Below are 22,905 nucleotides of genomic sequence, written 5' to 3'. Positions count from 1 at the left end.
AAAAACAGAAGTATAACAGTAAATAAATATCGGTTCTCCATATTGGTTATCAGGTACATAAACATGCAAATAATCGGTATCGGTATCGGTTATAAAAAATCAATATCGGTCGATCACTAGTTCAAACACCATATAAAAAGTGAATTTTGCATAATAGGTCCACTTTAGATGCTTCAAGGGGGTACACCACTGTAAAAGGTTTAGGAACCATTGTCCTAAAGAATGACTGCTGTCCTTCTGAGCTCTGCACAGATTAAGCCATCAACTTTTGGCCGGCTTTAAAATAACAGTCATAAGCATTTATGTGCTAAGACTTTCAGCATATGGAGCTGATCACCTCCACAACTGGCAGCCGTGGGTCACGTTACTGATGAGTAATTTAGGGAGCCGCGGCCTCTTATTCTAACTTGCTTAATTTTTCTTCCATCTCAGTTTCTGCTTTCTCCCTCTCTCCCTCTCATCAGTTAGAGGAAAACTTTTTCATTAAAGTCTATTTATAGAGCGTGTTTTAATGGGCAGACCTCAGCAACAAGAGGAAATAAGAAAACCTTGAAAATGCTCAATCAAAGAACCTGGTCATTTCCTCCGGCTGCCTATTACAAGCGACCTTACTGTGAAAATGAAGTTGCACTTGTGAGGATTGTGTGAGCGTGATTGCAAGGATGAACTAACAGAGGTGGAGTTCCTAATGGGTAAATTGTGCCTGCGTGATGAGTTTGGTTATTCTCTCAGCATTGTGTGTGATTGGAGGAAGTCCATCATGTTTGAGGCAGTGATGTCTGTCTCAGGCCAAACCTGCAGCTGAATGTCAGCTCATGCTCTCACAAAGAGAAATGAACTTCAGTCATTTGTAAGCTTAAAGGTACAATATGTAAGATTTTTGGATTAAAATATCCAAAAACCACTAGAACAGTGTTATATATTTTGATGACTTGTGTTCTTACATTATCCCAGATGTTTCCAAGAATGTTTAAATCCAGAGATTTTAACCAGGACACGGACCGTGTCAGTGCGTCGCCTATCAATGACATAATTCCTGCGTTACCCTTGAATATCCTTTTATTTGTAGAAACACCAAAGATGCTTTAATATATTATGTTTTATTAGACAAGGGAACAACTGTTTGGATACATTTATAGACTAATCATTGTTATGTAGCTCAACATGTTTAGTCTTATTGTTTGAATCTTGTTTTCTTGATTTTCTGCGAGTACTATGTTTTATCATGCCTCAGAGAAAAACACTATTTTGTCAAGTGGCTAACACGGCATAATCAGATGCAGTTTTATTTTTAGTAACAGTAATACAGCATTTTCTCTGTCATAAAATGTTTTAAAATTAATTGCATGCCTTTTAGCAACACAAGCCATCCAGCATTTATTAATATGGTATTCTAATGTCGATCTAGCTTACTGCAGTGTGCAACAAGTGTCTCGTAGCAGCTGCCGAGCGAACGCACAGAGTAACGTTATAACATCATTTTATAACGTTAAATGATGTTATACACTCAATATGCATCTAATATGATAAACAGCGCTGTGTTACCCCACATAAGCTTGACCGGAAGAAGCGGAAGCAGCGACTGTGGCATAATAAAAGTTCAGCTGCTCTCGAGCCGTGTGTCGCGCTCGTTTTTTAGTTGGCAATCGCTCCAGCAGCCTCATTCAGCTCCAACAGCACTCTGCCCTGCTCTGCTTCATACTACAGTAATGTTAATAATCTCGTCCATGAACATGATTTCTGCCTGAGTCCTGTCAGATTCTTTTCTACCGGCTGTGAGGTGAAAGACGACAATTCCCTTGATTCCATGTCAATCTTGGCATCATCAAGCTACGCCTTTGTTTTGAATAGGTGACCTCTAGCATCACAAAGAAAATTTTCAGTTGCTTTAATGCATATCAATCTTGTTTGCTCAATTTTTTTGTTTTTGTACCTTTTTTTTGTCACTGAACAAAGAGAAAAATGTATGCCTACCTTGATTTGTTGTTGAATTGACACATTTTGTCTTTTTTTTTTTTTTTTCCCCTCCTTGTTGTCTTCCTGTTTTGTCTTTCCATCTGAGAGCTAGCTCTAAACAAGGCCTCAGATGTGAGCAGCTCAGAGTGTGTGAGTTTGTGAGAGGTTTGTATGGGCTGTTTACCTGGCTTCTGACCTGTGTGTTAGCATAGCAGAATGTTGTTAGTCATTAAGGTTTAGATCAATTAGAAGGGAAATTGGAAAGATCTAATGTTTGATTTGAAGTGACAATCGATCAGTGTTTTGCCTTTATCTCTTATAGAAGCATTATGTATATACAAGACTTGCACTATGAGCAATGGTGTTGATTGTTGAGTGTGATTTATTGATTTGAAAGAAAAATAGTGTTGAGTGAATAATGATCTGTTTCAACACATTGGGGAAAAAAAGGCTTCCATACTCAATTAAACAGGACAGTTCAACAGTAAGTCTGTTCAGTGATATTCTATTAAAATCATTGACATTTTGATCAAGCAAAAAGGTTCTACCATTCACTTTATCAAATTAAATGGAATGTCAGTGGTCTGATTCTCTTTCTTTGCTCCCTTTCTCTCTGTCTTCCTCATGTGTGTCATTAACACCACTGCTTTATCTCACGTTGAGATCTACCAGCTAAGCTGATCACTGGTTTCTGTCACCTCCCAAAGCTCTGGGCCAATCGTCTCCTTGTTCTTACAGGTCACCAAATTGGTCCAATTATTTGATCAACAGGAAATATTCATAGACCTCTGAAGGGATCGTTGACAAATGGCTGCACTTTCCATCATAGAGGCTGTGTTTAACACATCAGATGAGGACCTTGAGCTAATGTATTAGTCACGATGATGACATTGCAAAATCATTACAGGTGACCAAGTCATCAAAACGACTTTGACAGCAGATAATTGGTCTTACTGAGGTAATACAGATAGAAGAGGACCGTGTGTGTGTGTCTTTTAATGTGTGTGTGTTTTTTTTTTTTTTTTTTTTTGAGAATCCTATTGATGTGCCAACTTTCGTCGAGGCTGTTTTTTTCACCTCTTTCAGACACCTGAACTGAGGTGGGGTAAAAACCCTGATAAGTTTTTAAACACACATGTACACTAAAGGAACAGCTCCGCACCTACATCCACTGTCAATGATGCTTTAGAAATAATAACCACCTCAGAGACACTGATGCAGAAAACAGAGTGTGAAATAAAAAGGCAGACTAAAGCTCAAACTGTCTGACATGTTTGTCTGTGTGTGAATGGCCCTGCTAGGAATCTTGCTGTCTTAGTCTTGCTGTCTAATTTTCACTGTGTTTGTGTGTGTGGTGACAGCCCATGCTGTGAGCGTTTGGCCACATGTGTCTCCGTTACAGTAACGTATGAGTATGTATGGCGGCAGGATGACACGCAGGGCTGGCATATTGTTGGCAGATCAGTGCCATGGATAGCTGGTTCTTTTGCATTCCTGTTTTGGCAGTCATAGCAGCCCATTTAAGCCATTAAGCTGTTGTGTGTATCCAGCCATACTCCACATTAACAGAGCACTTACTTGCGCACATATGCACAGTAAATCACATGCACACATATTGAATCTTTCACTGGCCATGTGTGTGTACTGGACCTTTTCACTGTTTGTATCACTCTGTTGTCTGTTTTTGTGGGGATCATGTTTCACTAAGTCTTTCTACATAGTTATGTCAGTAGTTGGTGGCAATTGATTGTCTTGGAGTGAAACTAGTGACTTGCTGCATCCCAAATTGCATACTATCCATCTTAAATAGTATTTGAAATTAGAATGAATGTGTCCCAAATTGTAGTATGTTGAAATGAGTATTCCAAAGATGCTGGATAGTCTACTATTAGAATTCGAAGTGCAGATTTGTGCACACTCTGTTTTCTAGTATTGCCCAGAACCCATTGTGTGTTGGAAACTACAAATATGGCAGATGTGCAAGACCCGAAATTTAAAGGATTAGTTCACCCAAAAATGAAAATTCTGTCATTAATTACTTACCCTCATGTTGTTCCACACCCGTAAGACCTTCCTTCATCTTCAGAACACAAATTAAGGTAATTTTTGATAAAATCCAAAGGTACTAAAGATATATTTAAAACAGTTCATGTGACTACAGCGGTTCAACATTAATGTTATGAAGTGACAAGAATACTTTTTGTGCGGCAAAAAAAACAAAATAATGACTTTATTCAACAATATCTAGTGATGGGCGATTTCAAAACACAGCTTTTATGAAGCTTTGAAGCTTTACGAATCTTTTGTGTCAAATCAGTGGTTGAATATTCTAATGGGTATTATTGTCTAAAACAATGTGAAGTCTAATTGGAATATAATGTGCATATCTACCTGGTCACTGTTAATTGTGTGTTTTCTTTAAGTGTGGTTGTTGACTCTTTGTTATATGTGTTACAGGGTGCCACCATAAAGAAGGATGAACGCAGTGGAGCGATCATAGTGGCGCGCATCATGAGGGGCGGGGCAGCAGACAGAAGTGGTGAGCACTGATGCGCCTCTTCTCTCTCTCTACACAAATGTACCCTAATAGCACCCAGATGTTTAGTTTGTTTACACAAAGCCTGAGATGGCTTATTACGCTGAATAAACTGTGGTCTCTTAACTTCTCTTGCTATCCACTGCTCTTTGTTGCATCCAGGGCTGATACATGTCGGAGATGAGCTGAAAGAGGTCAACGGTATTCCTGTAGATGACAAAAAACCAGAGGAAGTAATCCGCATCCTGGTATGTGTGCATTTGTGAAGAGACGACAAGAAATTCCATTAACAGCATGTTTAATGGTTTGTAATATAACAGAATATTTTGAAAAGAGGATTTTATCCAGTAGGAATTTTGACCATAAATGTGTTAAACATTATAGGCTAAGAATCTAATGTTGGTTAATATTATTTTCCACCTTGCTATTGCAGGAGAAATAAAAAAAAAATAAGTTTTAGCTAGAGAAAATGATTTTGATGAAAAACTATGAAATAAAAAGACAAAATGAATGCACCAGTGCACATTATTCATTTAATTTACTAAAAATGTTGGTGATTGTGTCTTTTTGTTGATTCTGCTCTGTTTACAGTCCCAGTCGCAAGGTGCCATCACGTTTAAAGTGGTCCCAGGCATCAAAGAGGAGGCACAAAGCAAAGAGCCCAAGGTACAATTCATCATAATTACTGCCGGATCAGACGTGACAAACAGTTTAGGCAAAAAAGAGATGGCCTGATATGGGATGTTCTCAGGTGGTGGAGTGGGACTCATTTTCAGCCCTGGAGTTTCATGCCTTAGACCGGCCCACTTTAATTCCCAGACTGACTATATTAAAATAATGTAATTAAAACCTCAAGTATATAAGTCTGCAATAGTGCACTGTTCTCTACAGCCTTGTAATTGATTGTATTTTTCAAAAATATCATTTCAAATTTAGTGCAAATACAGTAGCCTAAGTGTTGCTTTATATATCTAAGTACATACATTTATATAAAATAGCTATATATTATTTATTTTTATGTGTGTGTGTATATATATATATATATATATATATATATATATATATATATATATATATATATATATATATATATATATGTATGTATGTATGTTAGGGCTGTCAAAATAATGCGTTAATTTCAATTAATTAATCTGAGAAAAAATAACACGTTAAAAAAAATAACGCAGATTAATCCATTCCGTATTGACCTTTGAACCTGGAGCCGTTCTAGCCACCATTCGACTGTAAAATGAAGGAGGGAAATGACTGCTGCGCTGACGGACAGAACGAGCAGAGAGCTCTCTGTCTTTAAAGTAAGCACCGTCTTTGCACTCTCTCTACCTCACACATAATAATCTAAATCAACTGACACAATGCTAAAAGTTCGTAAGACCAAATCCATGTTTCACGAGGCGCATTCGGAGAATATCTTTCCTGAATAACCGCTGGGTGTCAATAGTGCTCAAAAAAATGTCACCTCATCTTCTCTGACAGGCACCCTGCACGTGCAGCTGACATAAACCACACTTTCAGTAAACAAAAAGAAAATCCTATCCAGTGGTGAAATGTTTTCCGTGTTGACAAATCAGTCGCGATTCGCACGCAACACGTCAGCGTCCGCTAATGTTCAATTCGCGACCTAATGACTCATTTGAACAGATTCATTTTAATGAATCATGACAACAACTGATCTGTCCACACGGTCTATAATGAATCATTTACTTGAACAACTCTGAAATGAGAACATAAGTGTGCTTACCCCATTTAGCAAGAGTGGTTAGTAAAATTAGCCTTAATAATCCACAATATTTTCAGGTTATTTAAATGACAATGTGTAGTAAATTAGGCCTACCTATAAAATCAGTTAGTTTAGACTGGAGTGAGGTGATATCAGAACAAAGCAAGTTGTTGTTAGCTAGGTGCATTCAATTGTATATGGTAGAAAATTATATTATTAGTTAATATAACTTCTAAATGCTACTTTTTAATACTTTTCAGGTTTAGCAAAAAAGCATCTTCTCTTACAAAGCTATAAAATCACTTTTTTTTTTTTTTTTTTTGCTAAGAGGACAAGAAAGAATTACAGTGAGAATGACGGGTACTTTATTGTCAGTATCGGGCTCGCAGATTATGTGGGTAGGGCACTTTTTACTGTTTGTGTGGATGACAATGTCTGTCACCACCGAAGACCATTTTTGACCCAGGAAAAACCCTGCATTGATTCTTTTGATATTGACGATATTTAATACTTTCACAGCAAAAATAATGTATGTGATTAATTTAGATTAATTAATCACAGAGTATGTAATTAATTAGATTAAAATTTGTAATCGATTGACAGCCCTAATAAATATATATATATATATATATATATAATATATATATATATATATATATATATATATATATATATATATATATTTTTTTTTTTTTATTTATATATATATATATATATATATATATATATATATATATATATATATATATATATATATATATATATATACTATACTTGGTATATAATATATATATATATATATATATATATATATATATAATGGATATATATGCGTTTTGGATATAAATGTATATTCTTATTATATACAAGTATTATAAATAATGAAAAAATACCATAAATCCCTCAAAACTGCACAACTTTACAGTAAAAATATTAAAGTGAGCGATATCACGTTTGTTTAAAAAAGTTACATTATCTTACAAAATCACATTTTTACTGTCTGGTTATGTAAGCTAGTTGGACAGAAAAATTGAATATTGTTGCCCAATGTGTAGCATAATTAGCAAGCAACATAGCATAACATAAATGATTGGCCCCATATTTTATTATTTGCCTACTATTATTACAATATGAGAAATGGCTGCATACATGCCTTTTATCTTTTGCATGTTTCATCTCTTCCTTTTTATTTATCTAGGCTACCTAAATTTGCCTCCGGTGGCTCAGACCATTTTTCTTAACATAATTTAGTGTTGATTTAGGAACTTGTCCCTGCTCTCTCTAAAGACGTTACCTCATCCCTTCTTCTCGTATACTTTTGAGTGAGAGTTCTTCTCCGGGTTGCACACTCTTGAGTCCCTCCCGACCTGGTTAATTGACCCTCATGGTGACATGACATCATTGACGTTACGTGCAAATTTGAGCGGTAAAACCCCGATCGCGCATTCATTTTTTTTCTCCCGCGAGTGCCCCGTGCCGTCCCCGGCAAGATGCCACCCTGGGCCGTTGCCCATGACACCCATCCACCACTGGTTTTAAGGGAAAAAGGTACTCAGTACATTTGGCTGCCTCGACAGTTTCTAGAGCATCCATATTTCAACCCAGTGCCGTGACAACACTGGCCCTCGTGGTCAAAAAAACAGACCGGCCCACCGGGAATTCTTCCGGTGCTACCCATTAGCCAATCCGGGCCTGGATTTTCTACTCAGTTGGTGGGTTTTTTTCTCTGTATATGTACTACGGGCTGCTGGTTTGATAGATGAATTTTTGTTCCCATTCGTCTTCAACACAAATTATTTGCACTAAACCTCTCAGCTCCCTTCCAGCTTTCAAACAGCCTATGTCGATCTGGTCCTAAACCAAGTGAGCTCTGCCTCACAGTCTTCTGTCCACATGAAACCTCAAAGACTGATTTGCAGTGCTCTACACATACTGCTTACACAAAACTTTAGTCAGAACTGTTGACACTTAAGTGATTCCAAAAGAATTGAGTTACAACATGATAAAGACTTGATACAAACTGGCATACATGTTAACATCAGGCATGTGCATAAAATGCCTCTATGTAATCTATCATTCAGAAGATTGGGATCTGTTTTTTTTTTAATGTTTTGTTTTAAAAGTCTCAAGGCTGCATTTAATTAATTAAAATATGGTAAAACAGTAATATTGTAAAATATAATTTTTAATTCAAAATATTTTTTAAATTCATCTCAAAATGTAATTCATTTGTCAAAGCTGAATTTTCAGCATCCATTACTCCATTCTTCAGTGTCACATGATCCTTCAGAAATCATTCTAATGTGCTATTTTTTTAAATAGCATTTCTCATTAATATCAATGTTGATATCTGTCGTGCTGCTTAACATTTGTATTATTTTTTGTGAAAATTGCGATACATTTTTTTTTCAAGTTATTTTAAAAATAGAAAAAAGCATTTATTTTAAGTTTGTGGAATTTTAGATAAATTTATATTTCATTCTTGCTGAATAAAATTAATTTCTTATAAAAAATAAAAAAAACTTACTGACCCCAAACTTTTGAGTGTTGAGTGCTGTAAATGAGGACTGTACCATTTGCGGGTCTATTTAATTCATTTGCTGTGCTGTAATGGTTTAAATATGTTTCAGTTTTAAATTCAGTCATAACCCGCATGTGTGTGTTATCCAGTGACCATAGTTTACTGTTTTCTACACATGTAATGAATATGTCGAAGTGCTGCTAATTGGCTGCACATGTGTAAGAGGGATAAAAAAATGATGGAGTGCGAGACGGAGAGATGAAGCGTTCCCTCAGGATGTATTGGTGTGTTTGTGGGGAATGTTCTCCCCTGTAACATCATTTTTCTGTATGGCACACGCAGCTCTCTAAATCAACACAAGCCACTGCTCTGTGCTTTGGGGACTTTGCTGTCTCCGTTTGCTCTCAGTAACCTTTTACTTTCTTATTTGTCTTTTTTATTTATTTGATACGTCTGCTCAATCACTCCAATCCTCTAAACACCTCATGATCTCCCTCGTTAGAAAAGCGCTAATGAGAATCGCATAGCATTTCCAAGAAAATTTTACATGTGTATGTGTGGAAAGTAAGCCTATCCAAAATGCACCTTTGATTTGGTCATTATTTAGAGAGAGGGATGGAGCAGATGTGATTTGAATTTCATCATTCTCTCATTTCATTTTAATCCATTTAATGTTCATTTTGAAGCTGTTTCTCTCTTTCTCTCTCTCTTTCTCTTGCTCTTCAGATGTTTGTAAAGGCGCTTTTTGACTACAATCCAGCTGACGATAAGGCGATCCCTTGCAAGGAGGCAGGTTTGGCGTTCAAGAAGGGAGATATCTTGCAGGTTATGAGCCAGGATGATGCCACCTGGTGGCAGGCCAAACTTGAGGGCGATGGCAACCTGCGAGCTGGACTCATCCCTTCCAAACACTTTCAGGAGAGGTTAGCCAATGCTTTTCTCTCTTCCCTGCTCCTTTCCTCCCACTATCACCAGTTTTAAATTCAACAGCACTCCTTGAGTCCATCATCCTGTCCGCCCTCTGTCCAGCCCCCTCATATATCATATTCTCCTTTCATGCATCCATCTCTCTGTCTCTCGATCATTCCAGACTTCTTCCACTCCATTACAACCTGACTTTCACTCCCTACTATGAAAGGAATGACTTTTCTGACTTTTTTTGTATTCCTCGTCATTTTTTTCCCTTTTTGTGCAAGAGGGCTCAGCCAAAATACTTTGGATTTCCGTGGCTGTCTGGGCTGGAATGAGTAATGACAGACAATGATAGCACTGGTTCACATCCACTTTGGACGTCCACGCACGGAAAATTGCACATCAGTGGCGTTCTTCTTAGTAAAGTGGACTCTGACGTGCATGCACATGTGTGCTACCTTAGGAAATATTTTCTTTGCTCTGTTTCTCTTGAAAAAAAAAAAAAAGTACCTTTCAATAGTAAAACATATTTTTGAACCTGTCAGATGTACAGTAGCAAGTGCTGTTTCTGGCTGACAATTTTCTCTCTTTCTCTCTCTCACTCTCTCTCTCTCTCTCTCTCTCTCTCTCACACACACACACACACTAATGGATACTTAGGCAGGTAGCTCTGCATTGTAGTTAAGAGATTAGTAATCCCCTTACGGCTGTGAAATCTGATTTTATTGCATGTGTCTGTTACAGCTATGCTCATGGCAACAGAATAGGGTTGTCAGTTGGGTTTGAAGTGCTAAATTACCAATCATTAAGTTACGTTTACAAATTTTGGTTATAAATGATTGACGCATGGTATTCAAAGACCAAACAGACTCCCTTACTCACTGTTGTCTGTTGATTTAGATTTGATGGTGAAATTGCTTCTCACTCACAAATATCATTAAATGCAGTTGTCAGTCCCAATCACTGTTCTTATAGCTCTTTATTTTTCTCTCTCACTTCCTTCAGGAGGTTTGCAGTCTGGAAACCCACAACCGTCACGACTCTTCAGAGGACCCCCAGCAAAAGATTCTGTAAGGACCACACTCAAACAATCATGCAGCAACTAAAACAACCACTAAAACAAATGTATATTCACACCAGGGCTCAACAATAAGATTTTTTTTCCCCCTACTGGCTCAGTCGGGCCATTAGTTGTGGCCCCACTACCAAAGAATATATAGAAAAATATATAAATACAAATATAGAAATATTTGTATTTTTTTCCATTAAAATTTAAGTGTACTTAACATCATTTCACTTCACAAAGGTGTGTTTTTCTTTACAAAACAACCTGGAAATTCTGCACATATAATGTAACATTCATAAACATTATAAGCAATAAGCATATGATGCAAAACATTATTGTTTGGTTTGTAGTTTCACATTTTTAATGGTACTTTCAAGGTGGTTACAAATAATTTTTGAAATTTTCACAAACCTCACCCATGTTAGCCTACTAGATAACATTATCTTGGTGACAAATCATCATAATTTGCAACAGTTTAAATTAAACTGTAATTTGATTAAATTACAAAAACTGAACAGTGGTTCTTAGCTAGGGGATGGGGCCCACTTTCAGAGGTACCAAAAAATGACTTAAAAGCATTTAAAGGTCCCGTTCTTCGTGATCCCATGTTTCAAACTTTAGTTAGTGTGTAATGTTGTTGTTAGAGTATAAATAAAATCTGTAAAATTTTAAAGCTCAAAGTTCAATGCCAAGCGAGATATTTTATTTAACAGAAGTCGCCTACATCGAACGGCCAGTTTGGACTACATCCCTCTACTTCCTTCTTTAATGACGTCACTAAAACAGTTTTTTGACTAACCTCCGCCCACAGGAATACACAAGAGTTGCGTTTGTAGAGTGTGTTTGTCGCCATGTCGTCGAAACGCTGTTATTTTCATCCGGCAGTCCAATCACCGGGTCTGATTCTGGCTCAAATTGATAGGGTAAAATTAAAGACATGTTTACAATAACACTGAGCGCATGAATCTCCACGTTATGGTAAGAGGCGTGACCTTTCCGGGCAAGGAGCGCTAAGCTGCTGTCGAATCACAACACAGGAACCGCTGGCACAATCAGAACTCGTTACGTATTTCTGAAGGAGGGACTTCATAGAACAAGGAAGTCATCAGCCCGTTTTTATGACAGTGGAAACAGCGGTATACAGATAAGTAAATTATGTGAAAAATACTGTGTTTTTTTACACGCGAAACATGAACACATGTTATATTGCACACTATAAACACAATCAAAGCTTCAAAAAAACACGAAAAACGGGACCTTTAAAGAAATAAATTATTAATAATATATTAAGATAATTCAACTCTAATGTTAACTAAAATGATTAAAAAACATTTCCTTTTTCCAACATTGTTCTTGCAATTTCTGGAATCTCCAAATTTAATTGAATTCAGTACATCAATACTTTATAATCATACTTATAAGTTTGAAAGCAAAGCTGTTTTTTCATAATTACGGCAGAAATACCAGATAAATCATAACCTAAATGGGGGAGGGGTATCTTTTGTATATTGTATTGGACAACAGGGGCCTTTCGAGGTCAAACAGGTTGAGAACCACTGGTGTAAAACATCGTTGTACAAGATCACTGAATGTAAAATTTTCTGTGGTAATGCCATGAATCTCTCTCACTGACCTCAGGCCTAGACACCTTATTGTTGAGCCCTGCATACACACTCATCCGTTTGTTCTTGGGCTACAGCAGAAGTGATTTTTGAGAGAAGTGATTTTTTTCTGTCATATGAGAGAGGCCCATGCAATGCAGATGTTGTGAGGAGACCCTCTGAGTAGAGCAGTAACTTAAAGAAAAAAGAATAGAAGGAACAGTAACCGGAAAAGATTAGATGAGAGGGTGGGAAGTGCAAGGTGAAGTGAATGCAGACAGGGAGCCCAGACTCCCCTGACTGGTGCCAGGCAGATATGTGCACACATGTGTATTTATGTACATGTGCATTAATGCACGCCTGGACATAAGCTTCCTCTCCTGCTTTCCATTAATCTCTCACATCTGATTATTGTATGCGTGTGTGCGTGTATTTGTACACCACAGCTCTAATCTCTCCCACCGACTGACATCAGGGGTCTTTATGGAGCTGTGCTGGGTTAGTCTCTACACATGGACGCACTTAAGTCTCACCACGAGACAGACGCGCTGCAACACTCTCGAGATGTTGCCGTCATCCGTACAGCTACACACACACACTTGATTGAATAATAGAGCCACTCTGGATTCTTATACCCAATGCCACATGCTTGGCCTCCCACCTTTTCCATTTTTCTGTGTCACTCCGCCGGCTGCTTAAAACAAAGCAAAAGTTGATGTGTGCGTCACTGAAGTATCGGTATTGATGAGTTATCCAGGACCACCCCAGGAGTCATGAAACTGTCGTCTTCGCAAACTCTTTATGTTTCACATAACGAACAAGCATAAGTAATATTAAAGTGCTGCTTTATTGCAGCTTTTCATGTGTAGAATTTTTCAGAATCATGTCACATATGGAAATTTGTCAGAAAAAAAGCTCAATTCAGAGAAATGGAAAAGCTAATGTCTGACTTAACCAGAAGCAGACCGTATACAATACCAATCCAAACAAAGGTGTTGTAGATGCATATAGGTGTGCTTGGAAGTAGGGTTGGGAATCGTAAGAAATTTTCCGGTTCCGATTCCGGTTCTGCCTAACGGTTCCGGTTCCGGTTCCATTAAAATAATTAAACAACTAATAAAAAATAATAGTAAGGGAAAAATGCACAATACTCAACTTAAACAGTCCTTTTTGTGTTTATTATTCTTATAAAATGAATTTAACAGACTGCTAATCTCATATTCGCTAACACTTTACAATAAGGTTCATTAGTTAACATCAGGCCTACATTAACATGAACTAATAATGAACTGCATTTCTACAGCATTTATTAATATTTGTTAATGTTAACATTTACTAATACATTATTAAAATCAATAGTTGTATTTGTTAACATTAATTAATGAACTGTAAACTAACACGAACAAATTATGAACAGCTGTATTTTTATTAACTAAGATTAAAGATTAACAGATACATTAACAAATGTATTGCTCATGGTTAGTTCATAAATGAACCTTATTGTAAAGTGTTACCACAAATAAGATAAGATGCTTGAACACACATGTAAGATCCAGACAGGTGAAACAGAATATTTTTGTAAATTGGATTCATAGATTGTTTCTGAAAGAATGATTCAGTGATAGACACACAGGAAATTTGTTGCCACCTAGTGGCTTAACAATGCAATCGATACAGTCGTTATTTGAAGTCTAGTTTCTTTCAGAAGGTAATTTATTATATTTTGATCGGTAACATCAGTGCTTCTATCTGAATAATAAACTTTTGTATACTTCTGTTATAATTGGAATATTTATCAGACATAAATAATTATACTGTGCGTTTGAAAAGATTGTGAAAATGTTTATATCTACACATGACAACTCTCTTCAGATCAACGGCAGCGCGAACGCAGATTTGAATGTCGAGATTTTATTTTTGTCAAAGGGTTTAATATACATGGGTGAATCGTTGTCTTTTAGGAACTAGATCATGTGGGTGATGAAATCGAGAACGCGATCTTTTAAAGATTAATCGTGCAGCTTTGTGCATCTCTCCCTCTCTCTCTCTCTATTGATATCTGACGTATACGAGTAGCGCGAGGGCTTTTCGGTGCATTCATTGCTATAATATTCATGAGATGAGACGTCTCTATTAAAGAATACGCTCCCCGCACTTCGCCCACCCATCACACCAGAACCGTTTTCGGAACCGAAACTTAGAAATCTTGCACTGTTCCGGTTCTTTCCAAAAAACACTACCGGTTCCGGATGAGAACCGGTTCTCGGTTCCCAACCCTACTTGGAAGAAAGAAATTTTGTTTGTTTGAAACTGCATGACTGTGCACTTTAAGAGTAAGACCATCTGTCCACTGGCCTGCAGTGTGGTGACGTTAGCCCATATTTCAAAGAGCAGCGATGAGGGGCTTTCTCTGGATGACTGAACACACGCTAGTGCTTTGCACTATAGACATGTGCAGTCACATAATGCCTTACTTATCAGAACAGCATGATCACTAGCTGAGGCTGTATGTCATATCCATTATAAACCCCACAACCCTGGGCAGGTACAAAGACAAAAACTTTCAGGGTTTCCACAGTTAAATCATATTTAAAATCATGATTTTTAAGCAAGGAAATGTCATGGAAATTAATCTAAAAAGTAATATGTCATGGAAATTTACCAGTTTTTGTTCATAGTTTTAAAATTTTGTAGGCTAGAAATAGTTTTTTATGGATTAAATAAAATAATTTTAGTCAATATCAGGTAAATCCTTATGAAGGACTGTAAAAATTACATTGTACATTTCAAATGAGTCAAATCATGTGCACATATAGGTTGGCCTGGTAACAAGAAGGTTTACTGGTTCAGTCCCCACAAGGAGCGAGCACCATTTTGTATTTGAACAAGGTAATTAAAGGTGATAGAGAGGATTTTTTTTTGTCGACTGAGAATCCAAAGACTGTTACTGAGTTTTTGAAATGAGCGCATGCCTAAGAACAACCCCCCTCCTTCACAGCTCATTTCAAAGGAACGCCTCCCAAAACTCATGCACGAGTATTGGAACACGAGTGTTTACCATCGGCATTCGCTGTGTCGTGTTTTTTGGATTCATTATGTCGGACTCACCGCAGGTAACTCATAATCTGCAGTTGTTATTCCTGTCTCCTGACAAAAACATTGCATGCAGCGCCTGTGGAGTGTGGAAAGTTACTGGAGCTCGCAGCCACGCTCGTCTCTCACAAGGAACGTCACGGCAGTGATTGACAAGCCAGAGGGCCAATCCGCGCACGTCTCTCACAAGGAATGTCACTGCAGTGATTGACAAGCCAGAGGGCCAATCGTTTACGCGATGATCGTGTAAACGATTGGCTGATGTTTTTAAGGCCCTACCTCGTGCACAGATGATGTATATTAATATTATTACTTTCAGTGCATCTAATAAATAGTCTTTTATCAGTAAGTAAAGACAGTTTCAAGTAATATTGCAAAAATGTATAAAACAAAACATCCTCTTTAGCACCTTTAAAGTTTGCATGAAATGTAAGTTCACCCTATCTGTTTTCTAAACACATTAATAGCATATTATGAATAATATACACACATTATAATAATATACATACACATGACAATTTCAATGCCTGACACTAGTCCTTGACATCACTAACGGAGAGCCCCCTGTGTATAAGAGGGCGCCTGCAATAGATTTAATCAACTTTTTTTGTCTGAAGGAGATGTGTAGGCAAGCCTGAGGCATGACAACAAGACACAGTGTCTCGTTCCCCTTCTCAGGGAACCATCGTTACATCCGTAACCTGAGACATTCCCTTTCGAAGTTGAACTCAACATTGCGTCTTTGATCGACACTATGGGGTACAGATGCCCACTCAGCCATGCTAAGGGAATGCCTGCCTCATTAGCTGTGCCTATGCACAACCACAATGGGCATAGCAACAGTCCCAGCATTTTCAGCCTTCTTTTCTTCCTTGTGGGCCCAACCTTAGCCACCTGCCGCCCAGGAGCAGAGCTGTAAGGTTTAGCTATGTCAGCTTCTTTAGCTTGACACATATTTGGGAATACTGGTCCAGGCCCATTTTTATACACCTACCACTAGAGGGAGCAAACACAGGGGTTTTCATTTAGAAAAACTATTCACCTCCTCCCTACATTGTACTTTAAACTTTAGGAAGCCGCAAAGGAGCTTCAGCTGTACTACCCTAGAACGAGTGGGGGAAAGCACTCACATCCTGCCTGGACTAGTCCAGGTCTCGCAAGATTCCCAGCACCTGACAAAGGTGCCTGATAACAAGAGATGCCAGAAGGCAAATTAACCTCTACTTGCCAGGTTCTATGGGATCAGTTTAGAATAGAAAAAAGAATAGAAGAAACAGCAACCAGTTTAGGGGTTTTCATAGGGGTTGGGGGGCTGGGTAAGAGAAGGGATGTTACTTCTCCTTAGTGATTCGGTCTTGTTTACCAAACTGCTTGCATTCAATTACTTCTTCCTAGCATTCTGCCTCCTCTGCACTCTGCTCCTCACCAGAGGAGGAGCATGAGTGGCCACACTCAGCCTCTGTCCCTGCCTCCAGTCCTAATACTGTGATGGACCAGGTCTCCCAGAGGTATTAGGCGAAGACTTAGACCGGCATGGAATGTATCCCCTGAAAGCTGTCGACCACACCCTCGCCTCTCTAAACCTTCTGGCTACCATCTCTACAGGCATGTCAAAAAGAGACACACATTAAGGAGGATGTTTTTTTCAGTTTATTTTATTTATTAGCCCGGAGGTCCAAATCCATGGTGCCCTGCTGTTCAAAAGTGATGTAGTCCTCAACGCAAGGCAGGGTCGGAGCAGGGTAGTTATGGCCTGACAGAATTTGCTCGTCAAAAGTGCTACAAGTGACTTCCTGTCTCTCATGCCCCCAAACCAGATCTAGGTGCAGGCCATCACCTCCAGCAACTCCTCATATGTGGAGCTGGTAGGCTGAGAGAGCTCACTATAAGCAATATCCTCGCCCTCATCAACCACATCCACCTCATCTTGGCTGAATGCTGGCAGCAACATTTGCTATCTGCTTGTGGACAGTTCCCCATAGTGTCGATCCAAGACGCAGTGTTGAGTTCCACTTCAAAAAGGAACGCCAGGTTGCTCTGGAGGGATAGCCCTTTCAATTAATAGTATGTGTACTATACGCCTCCTGGATAAAAATTGATTGTTAAATGACTTCTTACCTGAGACTTGCACAAGAATCTTTATTAACTGTCACATGACCAGATTCCGTTGTATGTTTTTTTTATTCTCCACTTTCATGCAATGTCATTGTCACAGTGGGGATTCTGATAAAGACAGGTGCTTCAAACCAGCAACCTTTTGGTTAGCAACCCTGAGCCTCAACCAGTCAGTTAATGTCTGTTTATTTTGTTTACAAATATTCTTTTTAATCTTTTCTTAACTTCACCTCTCATGATTACTTTTTCTTTCTTCCTGTTGCATCTTTATGAGAGAAATATGTCTTCTGGTTACATTAGCTGCATTTACATGCAACCTAATTATCTGTTAATCTTAACGTGTTCAGGACCACTGATCAAACTTCCTGTTGTTATTGTAATGTTGACATTGCATGTGGAGCAGTTTTGTTTGGGGTACATGTAGTGCACATGTAAATGGATATATTTACATTGGTTAGGGTAGATATAAACAGAACATGTGGAATCTTCAATGGGATTCATGTGAATCTGTGTATATAAACAATAAATCCGTCTATTCATGCGTGATCACGTGATCTGGTTTATGCCCTTTCAGATGTTTGTTTGACCAGATATTTCAGTCCAATTGTTCTGTCATCACTGTAGATATGGAAACAATTTAAGAACCCCTTTAATCTACACTCACCAACTCATCATCCCCACTTATTTGTAATAATCATCTGTTCTAGATTCATTTATAAATATAACTCCAAAAAGGCATCTGTTATCTTTTTGGAGTTATTCTGTCATGTAAAAATTGCATAATTTCTATGCCTTCAATCCAAGTTTGCTCGGTCAAATTTATGTCATTGGTTGTTTTGTTTTGTGTGTGTGTGTGTGTGTGTGTGTGTGTGTACACTCTGTGACCAAAAGCCTTTTTAAAAAAAAAAAAAAGATCTTGAGACATATATTACTGAGGGCTAGAAAAAGGTGCTAGATGTAGTGAAGGTCGCTGCTTCATGCCCTTGCCTTACAATTCCATTTCTCTGAAAAATGCCTCCAGCAATTATTACAGATGTGACAGTTATCTATTTTCACCTGTAAATCTTACCCATTTTATTTTTATCCTAAGCTAAGTGGCCTCACTTCTTGTCCCAACCTTAAACATGTCCTTGGATCCCTGCTTTTTTTATATATAATTTATTTTGTCCTTTGGTCGTTTGGGTCACACCAACAAGAAGGAAGATGCCTTAAGGATTCACTTGACTGATAGCACACAAAAGATTTTACTGCCCTCCATCCTCCTCTTCATGGTATTGCTTTCTTGGCAGGACTGTGTGGATGTGTATGGCAGGCTGTGTAGATGCTGCCCTTTGCTTGTGTGTGTTTTGATTTAAGCTTGTTTAGTAGAATTGAGACCACATGAACTGGAGGAAGCTTTTAAAATGACTCCAAATGTTCGCATGTCTTCAGGCCTGCACATGCACACTCAAATACACACTTTCTCTGCTGTTATGAACTGTTAGTTGTTCTTTAGCTACAGTTTCCTATGAGGTAAGCAATGGTTTACCACTTAATGGCATACTGAAGACTTTTCATAGAAAACAAACGATTTTTTACATTCGTTCAACATTTAAAGGCATAGTTCATTGAAAACTGTGATCATTTACTCACCCTGATGTTGTTACAAACCTTTCTTTTGTGGAAAAGAAGAACTTTAAAGCAACATTGGACCCCATTGACTTTCATTAATACAGCAGAAGAAATGATTTGAGGATAAGTAAATGATGACAGAATTTTTGGATGAACTGTGATTTTTAAATCATGTTTGTAATGTGTAATTCCAGTCACATGACTATCTTTCCTTTTTATTTTTTCCTTCATAAGATGATGAGACAGTCGAATCGGGTAGGTCAGTTTCTTCTTCCTCCATTCATTTGCTTCTCCCTTCACTCTCTTGATCTGTTTTTAATCTTTTTATGTTTATCATATTCCTTTCTTTGCTTTCCCAGTGGAGGACATTGAAGGTACACCTTTCAGACTAACTCTGGTTCACTTATGAAATGTCATAGCCATTAGATCATTGTCTAGAGACCTCTGTATGTGGTAATAGAGTATCCGAACAATGAAGATACAGTTGGTTAGCATTCATTGGACCACATCAACCTAATGGAGCGTAGCAGAGTGTGTAAAGGGGCCAAGAGTTCACTGTATCACCCTACTGTATCTCTCTCATATATTACTACACGCATTCAAAAACACACAATACATCCCTATTTGCCTGACCAACTATGCCTTGCACTTTAAATGAGATTAGAATGATGAGTGCTCAAATGAATCCCATCCATTTTAGTCTTTCTCCATGATAGAACGTGTGAAAGAGATTGTGAACATATTCCCCCAGTATTTCATAGTCTCATTGTTGTGTGAGATGCAAAAAATGTTTTAACTTCTTTTACCCTGTCTGTAAGGTACGTATTGAATGCATTATGTGTTGTGTCTAATAGACAAAAGAAATCTGAAGTTTATGGCCCTCATGGAAAGTTGTTGATGTTGAATGTGAACACTGCCAATAGATCTGTCCACCTGGTTCAGCTCTAGAGGATCAATTGATAAAGAGATATGACGGCTGTGCTTGTCTGTAAAACACAACCGTTCAAAAGTTTGTAGTCAGTAAGATTTTTCAATGTTTTTGAAAAAGATCTCTTATGCTCAAGGCTATATTTGTTTGATAAAAAATAGAGTAAACATTTTACTGACCTCCTACCTTTGAATGGTAGTGTAATCATTGTCAGTTTTGTTTATATTCCTATAAGCTGTATTGACAGTCTTTTTTGCAATTGGCAATCTGTTTTGCTTATCTTTCAGTATGCAGTAGTATTCCTATCTTTCTCTCTAATATAAATCTGTCTTGGTTCCTTCTGCCTTTCATAATTTGAAGAGGACAGTGAGTTTGCTTCCTATTTAAGTGGACTCCATATTGGTGAGCTCTTTTTGATTATGCTCTATGTCTGTCCTCTGTCCCATACCACTCCACTCTCTCCTGTCTGATTCATATTAATGATAAAGTGTTTGTATATCCCGTTCTGTGTCATTCTCTTGTAACAGTTTCTTCTGCTGTTAGCTCTCAATCTCCTCCCTCTCTCTCCTTCTCTGTGTGTGTCTGCTCTGTCGGACAATAATTTTCTTTGACATGTGGCTGCACGCTGTTGCATGTCCTATAGTATCATTGTCAAGTTTCCTTCTGGCTTTGCATATCTTTTATAAGTGGTAGACTCGATTAGCCTGCTGATCCCCTGTTGGTGTAGCCTGCTTTTTTAGTCTTTACTTTTTTCTGTCATGACCATGAGCTTTGTTCGTTTTCTCTAAGATTGACTTTATTGTCATTAGCGATTCCTGAGTGTTGTTCAGTCTCATTCACAATGCAAAGTGAAAAACTGAACTACTGTATACTGAACTATCTGATATGAGTGAAATCTAAGTAATCAGTTTTCTCCCAGTCCTGTGGTAAAAAAAGAGCCAAATGTGCTCTCGTTTCTCAAATAGCCATCCTGAGCAGCTGTACTTTCTGATTTTCCTGTGTGTTGGCAGTGTTTTTAGTTTAAATAGCTCTTTGTAAATGTTAAACATATTGCAGTTAAAGGCACTGGTTTATTTCCAGGCTTTGTGGTGGAGGTCCGGCAGGCTCTTGATGTGGTGTGTGTTGGACATTGGGCTGTTTGAAGGCCAGCTTTCAGTCAGGCCTTAGTCTGGTTTCCATCTCTAGCATCAGTGTGTGGAAAATGAGTGTGCCGTAGCATTCTCATTATCTGTTACCGCACAGACTCATGTATTCTGTTGTACAGTATGCCCGTCTGGGACAGCTCTATAGTGGCTGCAAAAAGGACAGTGTTTCCATGTATTAAATATCTTGAATAGTACAAAAATCACTTATTTATCATTTGCAAGGGTCTTCGGTTTCAATTCACAGCAGTTTCCCCTCCCTGCTCATCAACTCCAGGTATTCCTTTTCCCGTTCTGTAATTTGTCCAAAGCCATTATTTCGTTCTTCCATTTCAGTGAATCTCTTATATTATGAAGGTAGATATTGTTGTTTATTTGTATGTTTTGATATAAATATATTTATTAAAAGTGTGAAATCGACATTTATTTGCCTTACTTTAACAAGGCTGCATCAAAATACAGTAAGAACAGTAATAATGAAATAATTGTTTTCTATTTTAATATATTTTAAAATGTCATTTATTCCTGTGATGGCAAAGCTGAATTTTCAGCATCATGACTCCATTCTTCAGTGTCACACAGTCCTTCAGAAATCTTTCTAATATGCTGATTTACTTCTCAAGAAGCATTATTATTATTATTAATGTTGAAAACGGTTATACAGATTTATTTTACAACATTTATTTTACAACAACAACAGTTTTATTTGCATTTTTCAGGATTTTTAAATTTTCTTTACAGTAATTTTTGATCAATTTAATGCAGCTTTGCTGAATAAAATGTTTAATTTCTTTAACAAACCTGACCCCAACCTTTTGAATGGTATATTGTGTATACGTATATTAATTGTATATTATATGTTAATTAGATTCTTCGTTTGTAATATAATATAATATAATGTTGTCTTTTTGGGGCCACTGTACACTGTTTCCCCTCCTGTTTCTCTGGATTTCTTGTTTGCTACTAGTTTTACAAACCTTTTTTTTTTTTTTGTCTCGATTGCCCAAATTGATTCAGCTTATTCTTCTTTTTCCTTTGTTTGTCTTTGTTTGTGTCTCTGACTGTTTTCTCTCTCTCTCTCTCTCTTTCTCTCTCACTAGTAGACATTAGTCTGTTTGCGTAAACCCTAAGCCGCTGGCCACTCATTTGAACTCTTTTGATTTCACAGGCGATCTTGTGGGTAGAAAGTTTATAAATAAAGCCGTGCAGTCCCGTCTGCCAAGCTTAATCAAGCTCCGTCATTCAATAGGGATAACCTTTTCAATGCTGCGCCTCTCGCTTTTTCTTTCTTTTTTGTTTTTATCTGCCCTCCTGTTTTCTTCCATGCTTTCATTACTGGCCTTCTGACCTCAACCTCTCCTCTTCCTTCCAACAGCCTGAGCACCTCTAGGGCTGGTCCCTGGACAGCTCCTTCCAGCTTCCGTGCCCTGCCATGCATAACATATTTCATGTAACAGGAGAATGGGGGGGGGGGACTTCTTTTTAAAAAAAAAAAAACGTAAAACTCACTTTACAAGTCCCATCATTGTTCTCTGTCTTGCCTGCGGTCTAATTCACTGTTATGATTTGAACCTGGTGTGGTAGTAATGTAAGACTGTATAACATGGATGCTTTTCTAGTTCTGCTCCACCCTGTGTTACTGGGATGAAGGGGTGTCAGGTGTGCAAGGAGTAATTAGTCTTAATC

At 37.8% G+C, this 22,905-nt stretch overlaps 1 protein-coding gene across 6 annotated transcripts in view; it reads left to right on the top strand.

Annotated features, from left to right (window-relative positions):
* mpp7a (MAGUK p55 scaffold protein 7a) overlaps positions 1 to 22,905 on the top strand; it is a 141,656-nt gene that overhangs the window by 88,487 nt on the left and 30,264 nt on the right. For all 6 annotated transcript variants that reach the window (XM_048171693.1, XM_048171689.1, XM_048171692.1 and 3 more), the window contains 5 exons: positions 4,414 to 4,495; positions 4,655 to 4,740; positions 5,084 to 5,158; positions 9,478 to 9,674; positions 10,669 to 10,733. In XM_048171693.1, the coding sequence (XP_048027650.1) occupies positions 4,414 to 4,495; positions 4,655 to 4,740; positions 5,084 to 5,158; positions 9,478 to 9,674; positions 10,669 to 10,733 (505 nt within the window). The remainder of the gene's footprint in view (positions 1 to 4,413; positions 4,496 to 4,654; positions 4,741 to 5,083; positions 5,159 to 9,477; positions 9,675 to 10,668; positions 10,734 to 22,905) is intronic.

Source organism: Megalobrama amblycephala, linkage group LG20 (genome assembly GCF_018812025.1).
Source record: "Megalobrama amblycephala isolate DHTTF-2021 linkage group LG20, ASM1881202v1, whole genome shotgun sequence".
Classification (NCBI taxonomy): Eukaryota; Metazoa; Chordata; class Actinopteri; order Cypriniformes; family Xenocyprididae; genus Megalobrama; species Megalobrama amblycephala.
Note: the sequence above shows the minus strand (reverse complement) of the source record. Positions and strands in the feature narration are given on the sequence as shown.